Source organism: Falco peregrinus, chromosome 5 (genome assembly GCF_023634155.1).
Source record: "Falco peregrinus isolate bFalPer1 chromosome 5, bFalPer1.pri, whole genome shotgun sequence".
Taxonomy (NCBI): Eukaryota; Metazoa; Chordata; class Aves; order Falconiformes; family Falconidae; genus Falco; species Falco peregrinus.
The window spans coordinates 101,271,668-101,290,650 of NC_073725.1; the positions used below are offsets into that span (position 1 = coordinate 101,271,668).

The 18,983-nt window shown below is 45.1% G+C and overlaps 2 protein-coding genes across 4 annotated transcripts in view; one reads left to right on the top strand and one right to left on the bottom strand.

Moving 5' to 3' along the window:
• Nucleotides 1-944: 944 nt before the first annotated feature.
• Nucleotides 945-13,021, bottom strand: SLC25A20 (solute carrier family 25 member 20). Its single transcript, XM_055803837.1, has 9 exons — nt 12,634-13,021; nt 11,803-11,895; nt 9,681-9,808; nt 7,353-7,443; nt 6,251-6,368; nt 4,986-5,058; nt 4,253-4,362; nt 2,692-2,816; nt 945-2,134 (listed from the first exon to the last, which is right to left on the bottom strand). The coding sequence occupies exons 1-9, from the start codon at nt 12,736-12,738 to the stop codon at nt 2,072-2,074; spliced, it is 906 nt and encodes a 301-aa protein (XP_055659812.1). The 5' UTR covers nt 12,739-13,021; the 3' UTR covers nt 945-2,071.
• A 111-nt stretch (nt 13,022-13,132) lies between these two features.
• Nucleotides 13,133-18,983, top strand: part of ARIH2 (ariadne RBR E3 ubiquitin protein ligase 2) — a 34,788-nt gene continuing 28,937 nt past the window's right edge. Inside the window, exons 1-2 of one of the 3 annotated variants that reach the window (XM_055803835.1) lie at nt 13,133-13,268; nt 17,239-17,586. In XM_055803835.1, the coding sequence (XP_055659810.1) occupies nt 17,338-17,586 (249 nt within the window). In that variant the 5' untranslated portion in view covers nt 13,133-13,268; nt 17,239-17,337. Of the gene's footprint in view, nt 13,269-17,238; nt 17,587-18,983 lie in introns of those variants that run through there. The other 2 variants (XM_055803836.1, XR_008747197.1) reach the window with 2 other exon arrangements.

An 18,983-nucleotide genomic window follows, 5' to 3' on the forward strand; every position in this document is an offset into this window, starting at 1 on the left:
AGAAGTCAGAAGGGTGCCCAGAGCTGCTGGGGAACCAAAGCAGTACAGGACAGCATTGGTGGCTAGGCAGCACACAGCCACGAAAGCAGGCTTGGTCCTCTTGAAACTACCTTGGGTTTAACCCCAGTAAACCTAGAATTGTGTTTAAAACCACTTGAGAGGTTAATGTCCTTTAATCACCACTTCTCTGAACCAGTATTAACTCAGTGTTCATGCTTTAAGTATTTCATTCATCCATAGTAGCAGTGACTTTGAAAGGCAGGAGCAGCAGCAGGTTGCTAACCAGTAAGGAATGGGGAAGGTCTGTGGTGGGTACAGCAGCAGTGAGAACATGGGGGCAGCTCCAAGTGACTGAGATTTTTTCCACACCAGCAGCTACCCCATTGGTTTCACACCCACACACCATAAAACACAAGAGGTGGACTCCAGGGAAGGCAGGTTCTCTTCTGGTCTTTCCAAAGAATTGGGAAGAAAAGTGGGATTCCAGGTTCCTGCAGCAGCACTGGGTGGAAAGTTGTCAGGGCTGACCGTGCCTGCGGAAAGCCAAGGTGAACTGTGTCCTTATGGTAGAGGCCAACAGACCGTGCCAGACAAACGCTCAGCCTCCTTTCCTGTGGGCCATCAGGACAGATGCTTTCCCTAAGCTCTCCTATATCTGTGTCCGGGCCTCCCCCTGGAAAACATAAAATACCTTCCACAAGCAAGATGCGTTAGTGTCTGGCTTCATACTTAAGAAGCTGTGTCTGCAACTACAACGCCTAACAGCTTGTACGACACACATCAAGTGCAGAACATTCATTTCCACATCTCATGACAGAAATCCAAAAGCTAAAAGGCAATGGGTTAACAATTAGACAGCATGGCACAACTTATTTCCCAATCACACCTCAAAATCAAGAATTGTAAAACTAACCATGCAAAACGTAAATGAACTGAAGCACATGTTCTAGCCAAGCAGCAGCTAGCTTTATTGAGTTCCAATAACTGCATCAAAACCAGAAGAAATTACAGCTGCTTCTTGCTTCTTAGCATTAGTAATTTCTCAAATTAAAATGTGATTATGTTGAATAATATTAAGAGAAAGCCAAGGGACAAGAGCAAGAATTAAGTTAGACAAGACTGCAGAGCCAGTGCCGCCTTCATGTATCCCCTTTGTGTCAGAGAAACTGAGTTCTTGGAAGTGCTCTTAATTTTTCTCAGGTCCATGTCAGGGATTGAATCCCAGGACACAGCAGCTGATCAATTAAGTATATCGTGGGTTGTGACGAACCATGCCGTTCTTTTTTTGAAATCACATTTGGGATATCTTCAGTGGGACAGAAAGGGATTTCAGAGAAAAGTTCAGGTTGATCAAACACATTTCCCCACTGGCTGCCTCAGTAAAGTTTAGTACAAATCTTAAGCATAATTAATTTTCCCTCCTAGCTCCACAGGAAAGATCAGCGTGCAAGATCCAGCGCGGTATCTGTAATACTCCTCAACTCACTGAAGCGTAGCTCTGGCCTCCCCTGCTTAGTTCTGCATTTGCTGCATTACATGCATATAAGATTAAAACCGCTGTCAACATAGAAACACCCACAACTAAAAAAACTCAGAGATGAGAACGTTATCTGACATTGCTTGTAGATACTAGTATGTGCAGCTGCTAACTTATGCCCTGAGAGTAAAGCGCACACAGCCAAACAATTATTTTAAGGAAGTTTTTCAGCATGAATAGCTACATGTTTCTTCAGTAAATAAAGAACTACATTTTAAGAAGTGTCTCCTTCTTCCATGAGGAAGTACTTAAGGTAGTGTGTGTAATAGCAACAGCTGTCAGTTAGCAGCATTACTGCTGTGGTCCATTGGCTCAGAAGACAGGTGTATCACCTCTAAGAGCTCATCAACTCTGTTTCAGAGCTACAGCTTACATTTCTGAATGGCACATAGCACCACCTAAAGAATGTGAGGAAGGCAAAAAGGTATTAGGCAAGCAATCATTCCTGAAACGTCAAGTGATCATTCATTTATTCCTTTGAGGCAGACTTGCACCCTCTTCCTTCTCCTCTCTAATTTCTAGACTTCCTAGTCTTCATAGACCTGGTGCAATCCAGTTAAGAAACTTCATAGCAACTTCAAACCCAAGAAAACATGCCTGGAAAAGAGAACATACAGAACAAATAAGGATTCCAAAAACCTATTCCAAACAAAGTTTTTGAAATGCAGCACTGTAAACACCTGACATGGCTGATGTGGAAAGAGGAAGAGAACACACACACACAAAAAAAAAAAGTCTTAGAGCAGAGGCAAGAATTCTACTGTATCCCTCCACACAAAGGCAGAACTTCTACTCCGTTAGGCTCACTATTTAGTGAAAGGGAAGCTAGTCCAAACTTACCCCCCACTTTCTGTCTTCTACTGGTGGATGTACAATCAGTAGAGAAAGACTATCAGAGAAAGTCAACAAAGGGCTTTTATGCAAAATGCAGAGCACTGAAGGAAGGTTTAGTTGGTGTTCCTCCTAGATTAAGGTACATTTTTAGAATCTGGACACCAACAGCTATTAAAAAAAAAATAATGTATCTGCAGTGATAAGAATCTCTCACTGAAATGGTACAACAGTAAGCAGCTGGTCATCTCCTCTACAGACTGCAAACATTCACTGTGAGTGGCCAAGTCCCGAAAACCCATCTGGAATCACAATTTACTTACCGCGTTAGCGGGAAACGCCCTGATCATTACAGCTGTGAAGCCCTTATACAGAGATGCAACTCCTTCTTCTCTGATAAGTTCTCTCAGCACATCTCTAAAGCCATTCGGGTATTTTCCTGGAGGAGCTGAAAGGAATACAACACACTAAGACATGTAGCAGTCACAAGTGCTGAAGGATATGGCATATGTAACAGCCCAGGATTTTCAACAGGTTCATATTGCTATACCATCTAGGTGACACCAGAACCCAAGCATTGTTTGTTGTGACAACATCTGCTTGGGAAAATTACCTATTTCAGCAAAAAGCAAGCAAACAAAAAGGACACCTTACTAAACACTCAGTAAACAGAAGGTAGGTGCTCACCATCACCACGAAGAATTTACATCATCGACTCACTGGGGGGCAGGAAAGAAAGGAGAATAACTTTTGTCAGGGTTGGAAGTCTGAGCTGTTACTTGCACTGCTGATGACAGCTCTCACAAGAGCTGCAATCAGGAGATAGGAAGGTCGTAAAATTGATGTAGCTGGTTTGTAATAAAAAAACAGACAATGATCCTATCATACGCCCCAGCCAAGGGCAGCAATAGACTTCATTGAAACAGCCTGTGCTTTTCATTTGCTGATGTTACACAGACTTGCTGAGGTGTTTTAAAAAGTTACTCTATTCAAAGAGTGAGTTCTTCCTTCTCCTGACACGTCTCTGGGAAGTACTCCACAAACCAACCCAGTTAAACAGAACCACCATTAACCCACATGACCTACACAGCAGTATTGGGGATTGGCTTAGTGGAACAAGGATGCAAAGCTGTAATGTATTTCACACTCAGCCGCTGGTATAATATCAAACAACCACAGCAGCCTTTATTCAGAGAAGAAGGGGAAAAAAAAAAAAAAAAAGTTTCCTGCACTAGATTATCAGGAATTGTGACTCAAGAAAAAAGGTTACTGTCCAGTGGAAAGCTGAGTCCACAGACAGACTACAGAAAGCCTTAACAAAAATATTCATTGACTAGGACTCTTAGATAAAGCAATAAAAAACCTGTTAAACTTTGCTGAAGTGCAAGGCTTGGGGCCATCCTCACTATAATTAGTCCACAGATACTTAAGAGCAGAGGTGCTGGTCTAAAAACAATGCTCTCAGCAGGGCACACCCAGTTACTATAAATTTCAGATAGCACAGGCTACAATTAATACAACTGCGTCTGAAGTGAAATAACAAAACCTCTCAAAGAATGACATTTGTCATAAATCAGCCACAACAAGCAGTTCTATTATTATGACTTCTACACTTCAGTTTTAAAACAAGCATCTCAAATCAGGATCGCTCTATTAGCAGGGAGGCAGGAACAGAGAAGTGCAACCTGATTGGCCACGAACTTGCAAGGAAACCAACTAGAAATGCTAGGAACACACTTGGGGTTCTCATGTCCTGGTGGCAAGCAGTGCTCAAGATGTGCTACCTCCCAGATGCCATGGTCAGACGGCATCTTCCATCGCTGCCCAGCCATTCCCAGGAGCACTGCACTGAGTGTGGCTGTGAAAAGCTGGGATGCAACTCACCAGTCTGGAAACGGGATTTCAGCACATCTGGTGGAATGGCAACTGCCCAGTTGAAGATCCCAGCCAGGCCCCCAGCAAAGAGAATCCTAGGCACACTGAGGTCACTCACACTGTGGCAGAATTGGGGTGGGGTGGGAGAGAGAAGGAAGGGGAAAAAAAAAAAAAAAAAAAAAAAGGGTAAAAACTCATCTGTTTTGACAAAGGTGACAATCAAAGAGGCAGCCTGGCTGACAGCCAGGAAGCAACACAATGCTGCAGACACAGAGTGCAGTATCTGAGAAAGATTTCCAAGAATCAGAGCCCTGTGGCTAAAACGTACTAACTTCACCCTAAAGGTTCAAATCTTTTCATTCAACAGCACACATGCAGATACTCGGGGGGGGGGGGGGGGGGGGGGCGGAAACAAAAACAAAAACCAAACAAAAAGCCAACAAAAAACCCCCCAACAGCAAAACCCGCCAGCTCTCTGACCATACATGGGGTGAAAGTGAGAGACTTATTTCAAGTATTCCTTACTTGGCTAGTAAGGTCCAAGGCTAGAATCTGAGAGAAACTCAGAATACTATTTTATTTGCCAGTAAACACCAGACCAAAACAGCTCAATTCACAAGATGAGCAGCCTTTTATTTTAAGTTTGTTTCGATGGTACTGCTCTAAAACTCTTCGTAACTGGGGAGATTAATCGGCAGCATCTGGGAAGTCCAGAAAGTGATGACTGTGAGATTTCACTAACCTCTTTCCCTCAGGGGTCAGAATGTTCTTCAGCCATTCATACGTCATGAAGTACATTCCACTGGCTGGGACATCTAGTGGGTAAACAACAAAGACTGTGAGTAGTGGGAAATGAAACGAAGCCTAGAGGCACAGCAGCCCCATGCCAGCTCAGCAACACCACTAAGTACATCCAGATTCCTTTTCTGAACATCCTCTACAAACAAAATAAAATCTGCTGTTACTTTAGACAGAGGAGCCTGAACTTTCCCAAGGAGAGCAGGTGCTAAAGGCAAGAACTGGGAAAATATCTTTTCTTAAGCACATCTGTCAGCAGCCTTTCAAATCAGACTATAACCTGCCTGCTAGCCATTAAGCTAACAATGAGACAGCTCTACGCTTTCTTAATTACTTCATAACAGATCAGAGCAGTTCAGGAACTGCAAAAGTTTTGCACACTATTTGTTCTAATGACTGTATTTTTGGATTATTTTTTTTTTTTTTTGCAGTTGATGGGTTTGGTTTGGTTTTTTTTAAGGTACTCCCACAGCCCATTCTTAGCTTATGCCTGAACTGGAGAACCAGCCTCTGGCCAGGGACACTGCCAGAGTTATATTGCTAGCTGCTACACTTGTATGAGAAGCAGAGGATAGAACAAATTCCTCAATGGAGATATCAAAATACAGAAATTTCAGCTTAGCCTTGAAAAAAAAATGCCCCAGTACAGGGAACAACCTAATGCTTTTCAAAGGAGAAAGTAACAAAACACGTACAGGATTCTGTGTCTGGCACAACTACTTTGGTGGTGGTGTTGTGAGAGCGGTCATGGCATCCCAGTCCAAAATAACCCACATTCAAGCAGGTAGAAATCAGAACTGCTGCAATCATATCTTTTAAAGCAGTCAGCATTATACAGCAGCAGTCTCATAATCCTTTTCCCAAGGGAAAAAAAAAAAACATTAAAAAAACCCCACTTCCGTATTTTTCTTTTCTCTTTGCTCTCTCTGCTTCTCTCCTGAAGTCTCTCATTCCTCTTGGCTTTTCAGATCTTAATTACTTCCTATATCCCTCTGATCTTTGTCATCTAATCTCTTCCTCAGTCACTGAGATCTCATGTTTATCTCTCAGTCCCTTTGAGGCACTGCAGTAGCTCTGCAGACTGCAAAAAAAGTGTGACACAGCATCTCCAATTGGCTAAAGGGGCAGTGAGACCTGTGATACTATGTCAGGCTTCTTATCTTAAAGTACCCCACACAGAAGCAGCATCAGAACATCTCCATCACTCACCTCTCATGAGGGTTAGCACTGTCCCCTTGTACACGCCACGAATTCCAGCCTCGCGGTACAGCTGTTTTGCACAGTCCAAAGAGCCACTGTATTTCGTTTCACCTGTAGCTGCCTGGATCTGAAGGATTAAAGTGATAGTTTCTGACTAGCGAAGGTTTCTGGCTGGTGAACAATCTTTCAGCTAACAGTTAGAAAGCCACGTGCATGTTTCCAAAGAGGAAGGAGCACATACTCATTCCTCAGACGCTCCTGCATAGGAAACCCGTGTCACTTCCTCAAGCAGCTCTCTCATGTTCAAGCTGAGGATATGTTTACTGTTCCATGCAGAGGCTAGATTCTCCCTTATTTTTCCACAGTGCAAATTTGAAACAACTGAAGTCAGTTAGGTAATTCTACATGTGCATTGACAAAAAGTAGCCTTCAAATAGTTTAGCAAAATTCAAACAATTTGCATCTGTATAAAAGCTTCCATGATATCATGTCTGTCAGGACAAACATGTGACCACCCACCACCATAATAACGGAGTTCAACATAGCCTGAAATAAGCAAAGCTTCCCATCTTTGCTGAAGACGGTATTTTTGTTTGTTCAGGTTCATGTTTTCCAACAATACTTTAAAAACCCTGGAGGAGGTGTAGAGATAACAGCCACCTAAACATTAGAAAGCTATTTAATGTATTTTTAAATGTAATCCTTAGTTACGTATTGGGAACCTGTCAAGGTAACAAAAACTTTACACTAGAAAGAGTCTTATGATCTAGTAGTTTTGCACTTTTTTTTTGGGGGGGGGAAAAATCATTCTGAAAAACTGGACTTTTTCATACTTTGCAGTGGACTTAAGCATCCACCAATGCCTCATGTAATGCCAGATAGTCTAAGGCTTGCGCTCTCTAAAATGAAAAGAGCAGCGAATGCTGTATGTACTTATACTGTCATGGTGAGTTTGTATAATGCTTCTTCGTGACACAGTTGCATTAAATGACAGTTGCCTCAGTCCTGTCAAAAAACAGAACAGAGGAAATACACTAACCAAAGAAGCTCCTGGTATGGAAAGACAAGGCCCCTAAGATTAAATTCCCATCACCACCACCCAATGCCTTACCTGTAAAAGGCACTTGATTCTCTCTCCTGGAGCCATGATTACAGTTGTGAACACACCCGACAACATGCCAGCAGCAAACAGCTGAGGATATCTGCCCCGAGGAAACAGAAGAGACCCTAACACAACATAGTACATAGGAAACAAAGGGCAGAAAGATCCCTGTATCACCAGATTGTGCTGTTCTACACAAGGTTGGCAGAGGAACTAGAAATGCATGAACTGCTTTTGACCAGTGCAGAAGTGCCTCATCAATGCATAATTAGAGCTAAACATTTAAGATCTCTAGGATTCAAAGCGCACTGGTTCCCACAGCAACCATAACTCAGCTCTTCACATCCATTGTATTTGCTTGTATTCCTTGTACTTGCATTTTTTTTCTACAGCATTTCCCGTTCTTTTTTATTCCCAACAGTCTCGCTCTCTCCTCCAGCCTCCCACACTTTTCTCAGGGGCCACAGCTCCCATGTGTATTCCTGCTTGTGCAGCCAGGAGCCTCCTTTGTGCAACCTCTCAGTCCTTCACTTGTTCAGCCTCTGCCATCATCAAGTCTGTCCTACCATCCTGCCATCATCCCACACAATCTGCATGTGCTTTCATGTGGCAAAGTCTCTATGACAGAAATCCCTTAAGCAGGCTGAGTTTCTCCAGCACAAACTTATCTTTATGTCCAGCCTCCTGCTACGTTCCCTAGTAAAGTGACCTAACATCTCAATCCAACTAAATTCCATGCCTCCTGCTTCTCCCCACTTCCCCAGGAGATGGCATTCTATTCAGGTTTTCCAATTCTCACACCTTTCTTTACTCTTAAACGCCCTCTAAATCTTCCAGACCATTCAGACTTCCTCACCACTCTACATGCGCCTCCTGCTCAAAGTAAGCTTTGAGTTTTCCAGCTCACCTTGGGATTATTCAGCCCCAGCAAAGATAGAAAAGGCGTCCCAGGTTTCTCTCCATCTCCTTCCTTTCAAAACTTCCTTTCAAAACTGGCATGGAGAACCACTGCCATCCTGCCTGCCTCTAGGCACAGAACCATGGTGCTAGGAGTCTGACCTTCATTTTTGAGCCTCATGTCCCAAGCACGGTATATCTTACTGTGTCAAGTCTGCACCCCCAGTACAGCACAGCTGGGCAGAATGACAGTTCCACCATGTATTTGTTCTTTCTTTCCCACTGCTCTGCTTGAGAGGAGTTCTACATAAAGACTCAAAAACCTACGCTGCCCTTCTCCAGCCTGCTCCTTAAAACTTCAATTTGGTATGATGTGTATAAAACATAAGGCACCAAGGTGATTAGGCTGCTGGAAATAAGCCCACAGCCCATACGTTTCCTTGTATTCCCCACTCCCTACTGTTCCCCTGGTCTCACCCTGCAGCCTTGTCTGCTTGAGGATATTGCCACGGCAGCACAGGGTAAGTTAGCAGTGCCCCAGCATCTCAGCACTGCCTCCCTCTGAGCAACCCGAGAGGGGGAGCCCGCTCCATCTTACAGCCATGACTGGTGCTGCAGAGCCAGCTGCACTCACACCACCCAGGTAAGACCCCTGTGCAGGCAAGACTCCAACAAAAACCACACACCCCCACCCCACCATGCTTGGCTCAACACAAATGGACTCCTGTTTTCTGACACAGTTCCTAAGTATTGCACAAATAATCAAATAAAAAGTCACTAAGCCACAGTTCCATTCCTATAGAGCTATAAATCACAACCCAGCAAAGAAGTTATGGGAGTACTTTACAGGTAGGGGGCTTTCTTCATGCATAAGTTAGCTTGTAGAAAGCCACACAAAGTTTTCTTAGCTTCCCATCTCTCTTTCAGGCTAGACATACCTGAGAGAAGGGTTGCTCACAACCATCTCTTTTCAGAAATTAATAATAAAACATTTCTATGGCTACTCTTATATCCTAACATAAGAACACAGCAAGAGTCACAAATAACAGAGAAAAGAGAATCATGACTGTGAATGTTGTCAAGACTGCTTGACCATGAACATATTTCTCCCATAGTTTCTGTTAATAGCGAGACTGTTGGCAGGCAATCATTATATATTTCACACCGTACTCATCCAAAACAGAATTGTTCCTTAATGGCTCTTTCTTGCGTAGAAAGGGAATTGCATAGCACCTGCCCACACACTCTCCGTTTTTAGCCTGTGCTATCAGTCCCACGCTTCCAGAAACATTAAAACGCAAGTGTTTTATTTTTTTAGAACTATATTTATAACCTAGGAGAAGAGACAAATTTACACCACAACTCAGTGTGCAACAATACAGCAGGCTGCAAGAGCCTTAGGGTGCCTTTCCCAACTGTCCGATTAACTCAGAAACTCACGTCAAAACGTCATCAGGTTTTCTCTGTTGGAGTCTTTTTCCCAAGCCAAATCCAAAGAAGCACACAGCAAACATGGGTGTCACTCCGATAATAGGTGCTGCCATTCCTCTGTATAAGCCTCGGACTCCCTGCAGGAAACATTGCACAATTACTTCGTTTTCAATAGACTTTGCACACACTTCAACTTACTGAGAAGCAAAAGGCTACAATACCGGATAGTATCAGTGAGACAGTCAAATTAATCATAAGAATAATGGGGTCTGTGGTTCATTTGCAATTATACACATTTAGCTGAGGCTCAGGGCCTGTTGCAGAGGAAAGCTATCCTTCCTGGAAAACACAGCACCACTTATACCCTTCTGTTCCCATACTGGGCATCCTGCACTTACATCTCAAGAATAAGGAAGTTAAAAGCCACCTGAATAATAGTCCAGATAGATGTCAAAAGGTACATACAAAAATGCACATGTGCTTTATTAATAAAAGTCATCAAACATATCAGTATAAAATCCTGACACTGAGCCTGAGAATGCTGAACCAAATTCACTCTTTAGATAAAGAGCCAGGGAGACTGACTTGAACTACTTCACTCCTCACACAAACTCAATTTGGAACAAGTTCAAGAGCAAATTATTTTTTATTTTCTTCCCTAAGTTCAAAACTTTTTCACCGTACAACTTTATGTTCCTGATGTTTCCCTTCATCAGACTACACACATGGAAAAATTCTAATGCAGACCTCAGCAGCAGCATGTTTCATTTATCTTGCCTTTGAACAGAACTTCTTCTAATAAAAGTGTTACCTTTCCAGTTAAAGGCCAGACGCAGAAATTAAAGATTTGCTGGTCTGCCTGCTCATTTCTCTACGCCCCCCCCCCCCCCCAATAATCTGTGTACCCCAATATGTGTCTGCGTGCTTACAGGCACAACTGACTCTGTAATGAAATTGTATCTGGCTGACAAAGATCAGACACTCCTGATCAACCTTCCCATGAGCAGCAGGAAACAAAAGGCCTTGGCAGAGAGATTTAATGCTTTTCCTTGTAGAAGCTGATGAGTATTGAGTAGGAGTAGAAAGGCAGCATTACTTTTGAACTTCACATCACAAGGCTATTATTATGGTTCAGCTCTGACGTCCATGCTTCAGCATGGGTGTTAAAAACTGCAAGGGATTCAGAGCTAGCAAAGCATTTCAGCACTTTGTGGGAGAGACCAGGGAAGCAAGATTTACTTTGGTTATATAACAATGTGTTAGTACCGTAATGAAAGTAGATTTCAGGTATGAGGTAACTCTGTTAAATGAAAGATCTGCCTAACAAGATCCAGTGGTCAGAAATTAGACTTCAGACTAGTAAACAAAAAGTTGGGCTTTATAGCCATTGTTTCCAAATGGTAAACAGCTGCTGGGAAAACTCATGAAGCAGAAAACTGGATTCTATGTCACTTCAGGCTTTTAAACCAAGACTGTGTGCCTTTCGAAAAACAGAACAGACTACAGTTCAATCACATGATACGGCTAATTCAGAAGTGAAAACCAGCGTCCACAGTCTGAAGAAGACTGAACAAAACTGTTATAACTGACCCTCTATTCTCAAAAAAAAAGAAGCAGGAAGAAAAAAAATTAATAAATGCTCCTCTGCCTTCTTGTATATGGCATAACACATTATAGAAGATGTAAAGATGCAATGTAAAGATATTTTGTAAAGATACACTTTACAGAAGTAAAAGCACTACCCATATCAACAAAAGTCATTGTCTATTTTAGGATTTCCAGAGTCAACTCCAAATACCAAAGACAGCAAGATTCCACTGGCTACAACAACAAAGCCAGCAAACAACTGCCAACATTCACTCCAGTCGTTAAGTTCAGATATTAATATCACATTATTCTGAACCAAAAGCACTTCTTAACAAAACAAAGACACATGCACCTGGAGCACGCAGATGCTAAGTATTCTCCAAGTCTGGTAACATCCTTAAAAATTTTAATTATAATCAATTCAACTGATAACCCAAGAATTGTATAGTCTCCAGGGCAACATTCCCCCATGATTCCATTCCTGGGACGTACAGGAACAACTGATATTTTTGGCAGCATCGGAGATGACATGCTAACGCAGTACCTCTCCAACGAGAGTCTTTCTGAAGCAGTCAAAGGTCCCAGAATAGAGTGGAGGCTGACCGGGCTGTGGCTTAGGCTGCGTTTGCAGTCTGACCTAGTAAAACAGGATAGGAAAACATTATTTTATTACATATTGCCATCTAAACTTTGATTCAGAGAAAAACCTCTGTATGACAATTATGGAGTGAGTTTTGTGACTGGACTTTATGATGTTGGTAGAGAGATAAACATCACTGTCACCCTTTGCGGAAGAAAAGGGATTGAATTTTTGATGTATTTACTAGTTAATGCATTCAATTAACTGCTGGGGTGACCCCAGGATAAGAACCCCACCTCAGCACCAGAGAGCTGGTCCCGTGTCACTACTCAGCTTCCTCACATGACGGGGGGATCGGAGGGACCCTAGGGGAAGTGGAGTGTGTGCGGGGGTGTCCGTCCGTCCCAGGGTCACCCCCGGGCTCTCCCGGGCCTGAGTCAGGCTCCCAGCTCCTCCCAGCGCCCGCCACACGGCCGCTCCTCCCGTTTGTGCTACAAACCGGCGGGCCGCCGAGCGGGCCGCAGTGCCGCCAGACCAGCAGGGGGCGCCCCACCGCACGGCCGGCCTGCCCCGCGGTGCACGCCGGGACGCCCCGTGCCACCCCGCCGCGGTGCACGCCGGGAAGCCTCGCCCTCCCTCGGTGCCCGCCGGGACGCGTAGTCCTCCGCAGCGCCCGCCGGGCGGCCGCGCCAGCCCCGCGCAGTGCTCGCTGGGAAGCGTAGTCCTCCCGCGCCTACCTCGGGCCGCACGGCCCCGGGTCCCGGCCACCCCCCCATCCCCGCGGGGCCACCTCACCTTAATGGTGTCCAGCGGGTGCCCCACGAACACCAGGCAGACGCCTCCGAAGCCTCCGGCAAAGAAGTTCTTCACGGGGCTGATGGGCTGCGGCTGCTCCGCCATGGCGGCAGCAGGTGAAGAACGGGGCCAGGGTGCTGCGTCCCCGCCGAGCCAGTGCCGCCCCCTCCGCCCCGCGACCTTTACCCCAGTGCCGGGCCGCGCGGCACGCCGGGACACGGGAGGAGGCGAGCGCGGGGCAGGCCGGGATAGTGGCGGCCGCTGCCCGCGGCGGTGCGGGGGCGGTGGCTGGCTGTTTCCCCGCTGCGGCTCCGGGTGCTGTCATTGAGGGCCGGCACCGGCCGAGGCCGGGCCGCTGGGCTGCCGGCGGGTCCTGAGGGCGCTGAGCCGGCAGCCTGGGGCGGACACTGCCGCCGGCCCCATCTCCCCCTGCCCTCCCCCGTGGTTCCGTTGTAACACCCCCCGGCCCAGCACAGTGGTCCGGGCCAGCGGAGGCTCGGCCCCGCCCGGCGGAAGTGACGTCCCGCGGAGGCCGGTGCTTCCGGCGTGCAGGCAGTGGCGGCCCGGCAGGAGGAGCCCGGAGCGCCGCTCCCTGCCTCCCCTGCCCGCCGCCCGGCCGCGCTCCGCGGCGCCCGGTAAGTGCGGGGAGCTGGACTGCGCTATGGCGGGCGTGAGGCGGCGGGGGCCTCCTGGTGGGCTCCCGGTGGAGCGGCCTGCGCCGCGGTGCGGGGGAGCCGGGGGCGCCCGGTGAGCACCGCCGCCTGCCGCGCCCGCGTCCCTCAGCGGGAGGCGGCGGGGACCCGGGCGGCGCGGCAGGGCCTGGGTGGGGCGAGCCCGACGTGAGGGACGCGGTGCCGCTTGCCCGTAGCTTCGGCTCGGTTTAGCGCCCGGCAGCGCTCCGCTCCGCCCCGGGGCCGAGCTGGGGCTGCCCCGGGGAGAAGCCGCAGCCCGTGAGCTCTCAGGTCGGCGGTGGGCACAGGCTGCGAGTGAGCTGTGCTGGGGCTCCCTCCTCGCCCCGCTGCCCTTCCGGCTCTTCCTCCACAGCTTCCTTCTCTCCCAGTTTTCCTGGGCTTTCCTCCTACAAGTACGCAGTGTTCTGTCGCTGCGGGCGAGTACAGGGTTTAGTCTGGCACGTGTTACAAAAGAAATGAACCCGAGGTAATTTAAATGGTCTGGGTCCCTTTCTTCTCAAGACCAGATACCATGGAAGGAAGGCTTGTGTAGGTATGTGTAAAATAACTTGTTAAAAGTGATGATAGATTAAAAAAGACAGGAATGAAATGGGTTAGATGAGTTGGGAAGGACGAGGCAGTCGTGATAGTATGAACAAAGCCTGGGAAGTGGGAGGAGAGCATGCATGTTCACGGGGGATGTGTGATAGGGCTGCAAGGAGGTCTCTGCAGAGTCATCTGTGGTGAAAAGAATGGGGGATGTTCTAGTTTCTCACTCTTGGGATGAAAAAATCCTGTCTAAAAACTCAATGGAGAAGGAAACAGCAAAGCTGCATGTCTGAAGAAGCAATTGGGGATGATCCATGAATTAAAGGTTTGAGTAACGTGGACAAAGGTGTGATTAACATTGATAGCCAGCGTGGAGTTGAGATTGTAGATTGTTCCAGAGGAAAGAGAGTGTTAGCCCATTTAAAGTTTACATGGCTAAGTAGTTCAGGAGGGGCAGACTTGAGGAGTTGCACTTCGGGAATTAACAATAAAGAGGTGAAGGAAGAAAAAGCCATCACAAATAGCTGTGAAATATCAACAGAAAAAGAAGAGGAGCATCCTCCAAAAGACTTAGGAAAATCCCACAGAGGTGGATGCAGAGGGCAAAAAACCAGAAAGGAATGATGTAGTGGGACAAGATATGAGGTGGGATCGCGTAGTGTGTTGTGTCTGATGGTAGTGAAGTCAGAGAGAAACCGATGGCGGCATATTTGAAGACATTTTGTTTCAAAAGACCTTGCCAAGAAGAATTGTGTTGCAAAGCAGGAATCAGCAAGTGGGCATCTCTGTTGGAGCTGATAGGCAGTGGGGTGTAGAGGTGGGTGTGTTTACAAGTTCCTGCAAGGAGGCTGGAGGAAGAGAGGGTATTAAATCATGTTAGTGAAGATGAGGGAGTATCTTGGATGAAGGTAGGTAGGAAAGCAATCTAAATATGGTTTAAATTTTTACACTGATTTGGGGGGATTGCAGTAATTATTTAATCTAAATGCTCTTTGCTTTTTTGACCCTCTTTTTTGAGCTTAATGTCTTTGTCTTAAAAACTAGTGCTATCAAATATTAGCTGTCTTGTCTTAATTTGTATTCAGAGAGCTTGTGATTTGATCAGTGTTAGGCTGAGCGTTAGGTGAGGTGAGTTCTGTTCCTTGTTCTCCTAGTACCCTGCTTTGCTTTGTCCACAGAGCTTGTGCCTTAGCCTTCCTCTCTTCACACATGTCCGTATGACATTCGTTTATGCTGGAGGTGAGTTCTTTCCTAGAACATTGTGACAGGAGTCACAAAAGTCGTGCAGTCTGCAGACTGTTTTCTGCTTGATATATCCCATTTACCCGTGCAAACAGTTCTTCTGTTTGTTCAGATAAATGTGTTAGTGGCACTCTTCCCCAGTGACTGGTGTGTAACTGCTGAGGTAGCGGGTAGGCCTGTTATTCTACTTAGATACCTGAAAACATCTCATTGCTTGGATGGGACACGCTATGTGTTGAGATTACAAATGGACCTAGTGTTTTGGGATTTTTTTCTGTCTCTAGCATATGGGGTGATCTGAGTGAGTTTGAGACGTTTCCTGACTGGTGAGACTTGCTCAGGCTTTGTGGTGCTCAGAGGTTGGCTGAACAAAGCTGTTGCATGCTGGGCTATTGATATCTGTGTAGGAATGCTCACAGTGGGTTTGGATTCTCAAGTAAGTTAGTCCTTTAACATAAGGTTTAACAGGTAGAGATCCATTACTGCTTTCATGCAAGAGGTCAGCGTTGATACAGATTAAGCCCAGAACTGAATCATTAGCTCTAAGCAGGGTAGTGGGAGGGACAATGTATGTTTGCTTTGCATGTGTCAAATCAAATTTCACACCTGTCTCCTTCCAATATGGAGAGACGGTGCCTCTGCTCCTCTGAAGTTCTATGGGAAGCCATGCTATAAGGTATTTGTGTGCTACTTATGTTGTGGATAGCTAAGGAATCAAGAGGCAAATGAAAGGGATGGAGACCAGAATTCGGGGATAATATAATTAGCTGCTAGCCTTCATCCTCTCTCACTGGAGATTTGTATCTGCTGAAATGACTGCAGTCCCTCAAATTAATTGTACATTACATCTCTTCCTGGTTATTCTGTGCTGCCTGGTCAGGTTACTGGAAACAGAAAACAAACGTGTTGAGGAAAAATAATGAAAATTTATGTTTGAAATTTCCTGTGCTCTAAAGTAAAGATTCTCAAAGCTCGCTTATGGTTTCCCCAGCAGCTACAAATTGTGATACTGTGGGAATATATTTGAGTAACAGAGCTAACAACATAGTAATGCAAAATGCAAACGTGTATGAAAACCACAATACCTCCTGCTGCTTGTGGAAAATACAGTCTTAGTCTTATGTATATATTTTGTATGTAAAATTTGGTTGCAGCATTGTTTTAAGCCTTTTGTATTTAATATATTCTCTCTTGAACCTAAGTAATTCAGTTAAATGGAAATTTATAACTAAATATGAGATGACCGTAATTCAAGGTTTGTATGTGCTCTACTGCTGGACCTCTTGGAACTCTAATTCCTGTGGTTTAGTTACACAAGCAGAAGGTTTCTAGTTCAGATAAGTCAAATATGTGAAATTTCCAGTACCAGTGAGAATATAAAAGAAAAGTTGACTGTCCTGATTCTTGTGCTGTCAACACTTGAGCACAGATTTCTACATTCAGAAGATAATAAGTGTATATTGAGAAGGTAACTAAATGAGAGAATGAGTTTTATTTCCCACCTCAGATGTAAGGCCACGTTATATCCAGTAGAACCTATTTAAAGGGATTAACTAATTTCACCAGTTCTTTTGAGATGGTATCAAAGACTGTTGAATTGGGTGTATGTGAGAGATCTGTTTCCTTATCTTATTTTCCAAAGTCCCATTTAATGCCTGTGGATCTGGAGCAGTATGGAATTGTACAGGGTATCACAGGTTGCCTTTCTAGCTACAATGGTCATAGTTAAGGGGTTTGTATTTTTTCCTGTTGATGCAATGAATATGATGCTTTTCTGCAGCACGTCAGGCTGTTGGTAGAATCTTAAAGTTATGAATTTAGTTGTATCTCTGAAAAGATCTATAGTGAAGGTTATGCAGCCACTTTCCAAATGTCAAAACTTTGTCGTGGGGCCCATACTGGGGGCTAGGGTGCAATGTAATAAGCCAGTCTCTGAGGTTTTAGACCTCACCTGTGAGAGCAGCCTTGGCTTTGCAGGTGCAAGAGTCACATTGAATCCAAACCAGGGACCTGCACAGCAGAATCTTCTTTAGCTGGGCCGTTGGGTTGGTCCGTTCCTGGCTGTTTGATCACCTCTGTGATGTTGACATGGCCTCTCTTACAATTTCTTAGGCAACAGAAAAAAATGTTTTTCCCCCCTTAGGAGACAGAGCTCAGATGAAATCAAAAGAACGATAAAAGTTTGGAGGAGAAAAAGAAGCTGCAATTGCTTTCCTGGTCTGCAGTTTAACAGGGCATTAAGATGTCCGTGGACATGAACAGCCAGGGCTCTGACAGCAATGAAGAGGATTATGACCCTGATTGCGAGGAGGAGGAAGAGGATGAGGATCCTGGGGATATTGAGGATTATTATGATGGGGTAGCTAACGACGTGGAGCAGCAGGGAGCAGATGCCTTTGATCCAGAGGAATATCAGTTCACCTGCCTGACTTACAAGGAGTCGGAGAGCACTCTGAATGAACACATGGCCAGCTTGGCTGCCACGTTAAAGGTGAGGAAAGGTTTCTGCATTAACACAGGTGTAAAATAAGTCTGTGGTTGAAAAGGCAAATGCTCAGTATACAGTTTGAAATAAAAGCTGTGGTGGTATTACTGTTGGGGGGGTTTGGAGGAATGTTGTTGCAGGTTCCTGGTTCAAAACTGACTCAAAGGTTTACAATTGCTGCATACTGGTTCTGGAGCCTGAGAAATCTTCCTTACTGAATGTTGATTCTTACAATTATTATTTTTTTTACAGAGCTGAGCTTCATGGCCAAAATTCCTGAGTTACAACTCTTTGCATTAACACAATGCAAAGAGGATATATAGAAAAGAAACAAACCAAATCATAAACGGTGCAGATTAGTACACCTGTGTTTGAGAAGATAACTGACAGATAGGAAGACATGCTGAAACTCTGTAATTCTAACAAAAACACCTTTCTTTGTTGGTTCTGAGAGAATAATCGTAGACTTTCAAAGATAGGTCAGCTGTCATGTCAGGTATTAACCCTACTGTTGCAGTGACAGCAATTAAAGTACAATGAACTTGCCAGCTCTTGTGACTAATTCATCACAGAAGAGTTGTGCTCTGAGTCAGCTCTGTGGTGTTATGCTCAATAAGACTTTCATGAAGTTTTCTTTCTCTTTGTGCAACTGATTACTGTAGTGCAGACTAGTGATTGGAGGAGGTTCCCTCTGCCTTGTCAGTGTGCTTGGGTCCCAGTGCAGGTCAGAGGAGAGCAGAGTTTTCTAAGCTCAAGATGTTGACACTGGGTTGAAATTACCAATGCATCTACTTTGGAAGTGCTTGTTCTTCTCTGGAACAGCCCCTGAAAGCAGGACAGGTGACAGGGGCATATAAAAAAAGCTGTGTTGGATAGGTTTTGATTCCTGTTCGTTCGGTCTCAATCAAACCTGATTTTAAAAAAGTGAGGGATCTCTTGATCCTTACTTGCACATCAGCATCCTATAGAAACCGTGTAACCATAAAGCCTGAGAAATATGAAGCCTATAAAAATAGGCTCTAAAGTGCACCCATATTTCTTGCTACATCTCTAGCTGATTCTGCCATCTGTTGTGCTTGTTCCCAGCATTCACCACCGCAGAAAATGAAGTTTTACTTTCTTGACTGTAAGTTTTTAAGTTTCTCACGACTTCAAAACTAGTGTCTGTGATTTTCTTCAAAATGTACAGTTCAAGCTCTGAATGCCTGCTGTTCCCTACAGATTGTCAGAAAAGGGAGGCAAAAGGTAAGAACAAATGAGAATAGTTGGTCAGGACTTTTGATCCAGCTGCCAGTTGCTCTTGGTTCTTAGCGATTAAGTAAAGGTTTAGAATGGCTTTTCTGCTCCTTACTGTTGGCCTTCAAAAAGGTGACCCTTGCCATATTGTTCTCTTGAATTAAATT

Excerpts from the sequence above, each read along its gene's own strand:
- SLC25A20 (XM_055803837.1), bottom strand. The coding sequence starts at position 12,738 with ATGGCGGAGCAGCCGCAGCCCATCAGCCCCGTGAAGAACTTCTTTGCC. Across the intron at positions 11,896-12,633 it reads ACCCGCTGGACACCATTAAG|GTCAGACTGCAAACGCAGCC; the intron begins GTGAGGTGGCCC and ends CTGTTTTACTAG. Across the intron at positions 6,369-7,352 it reads GAATCAAGTGCCTTTTACAG|ATCCAGGCAGCTACAGGTGA; the intron begins GTAAGGCATTGG and ends TTAATCCTTCAG.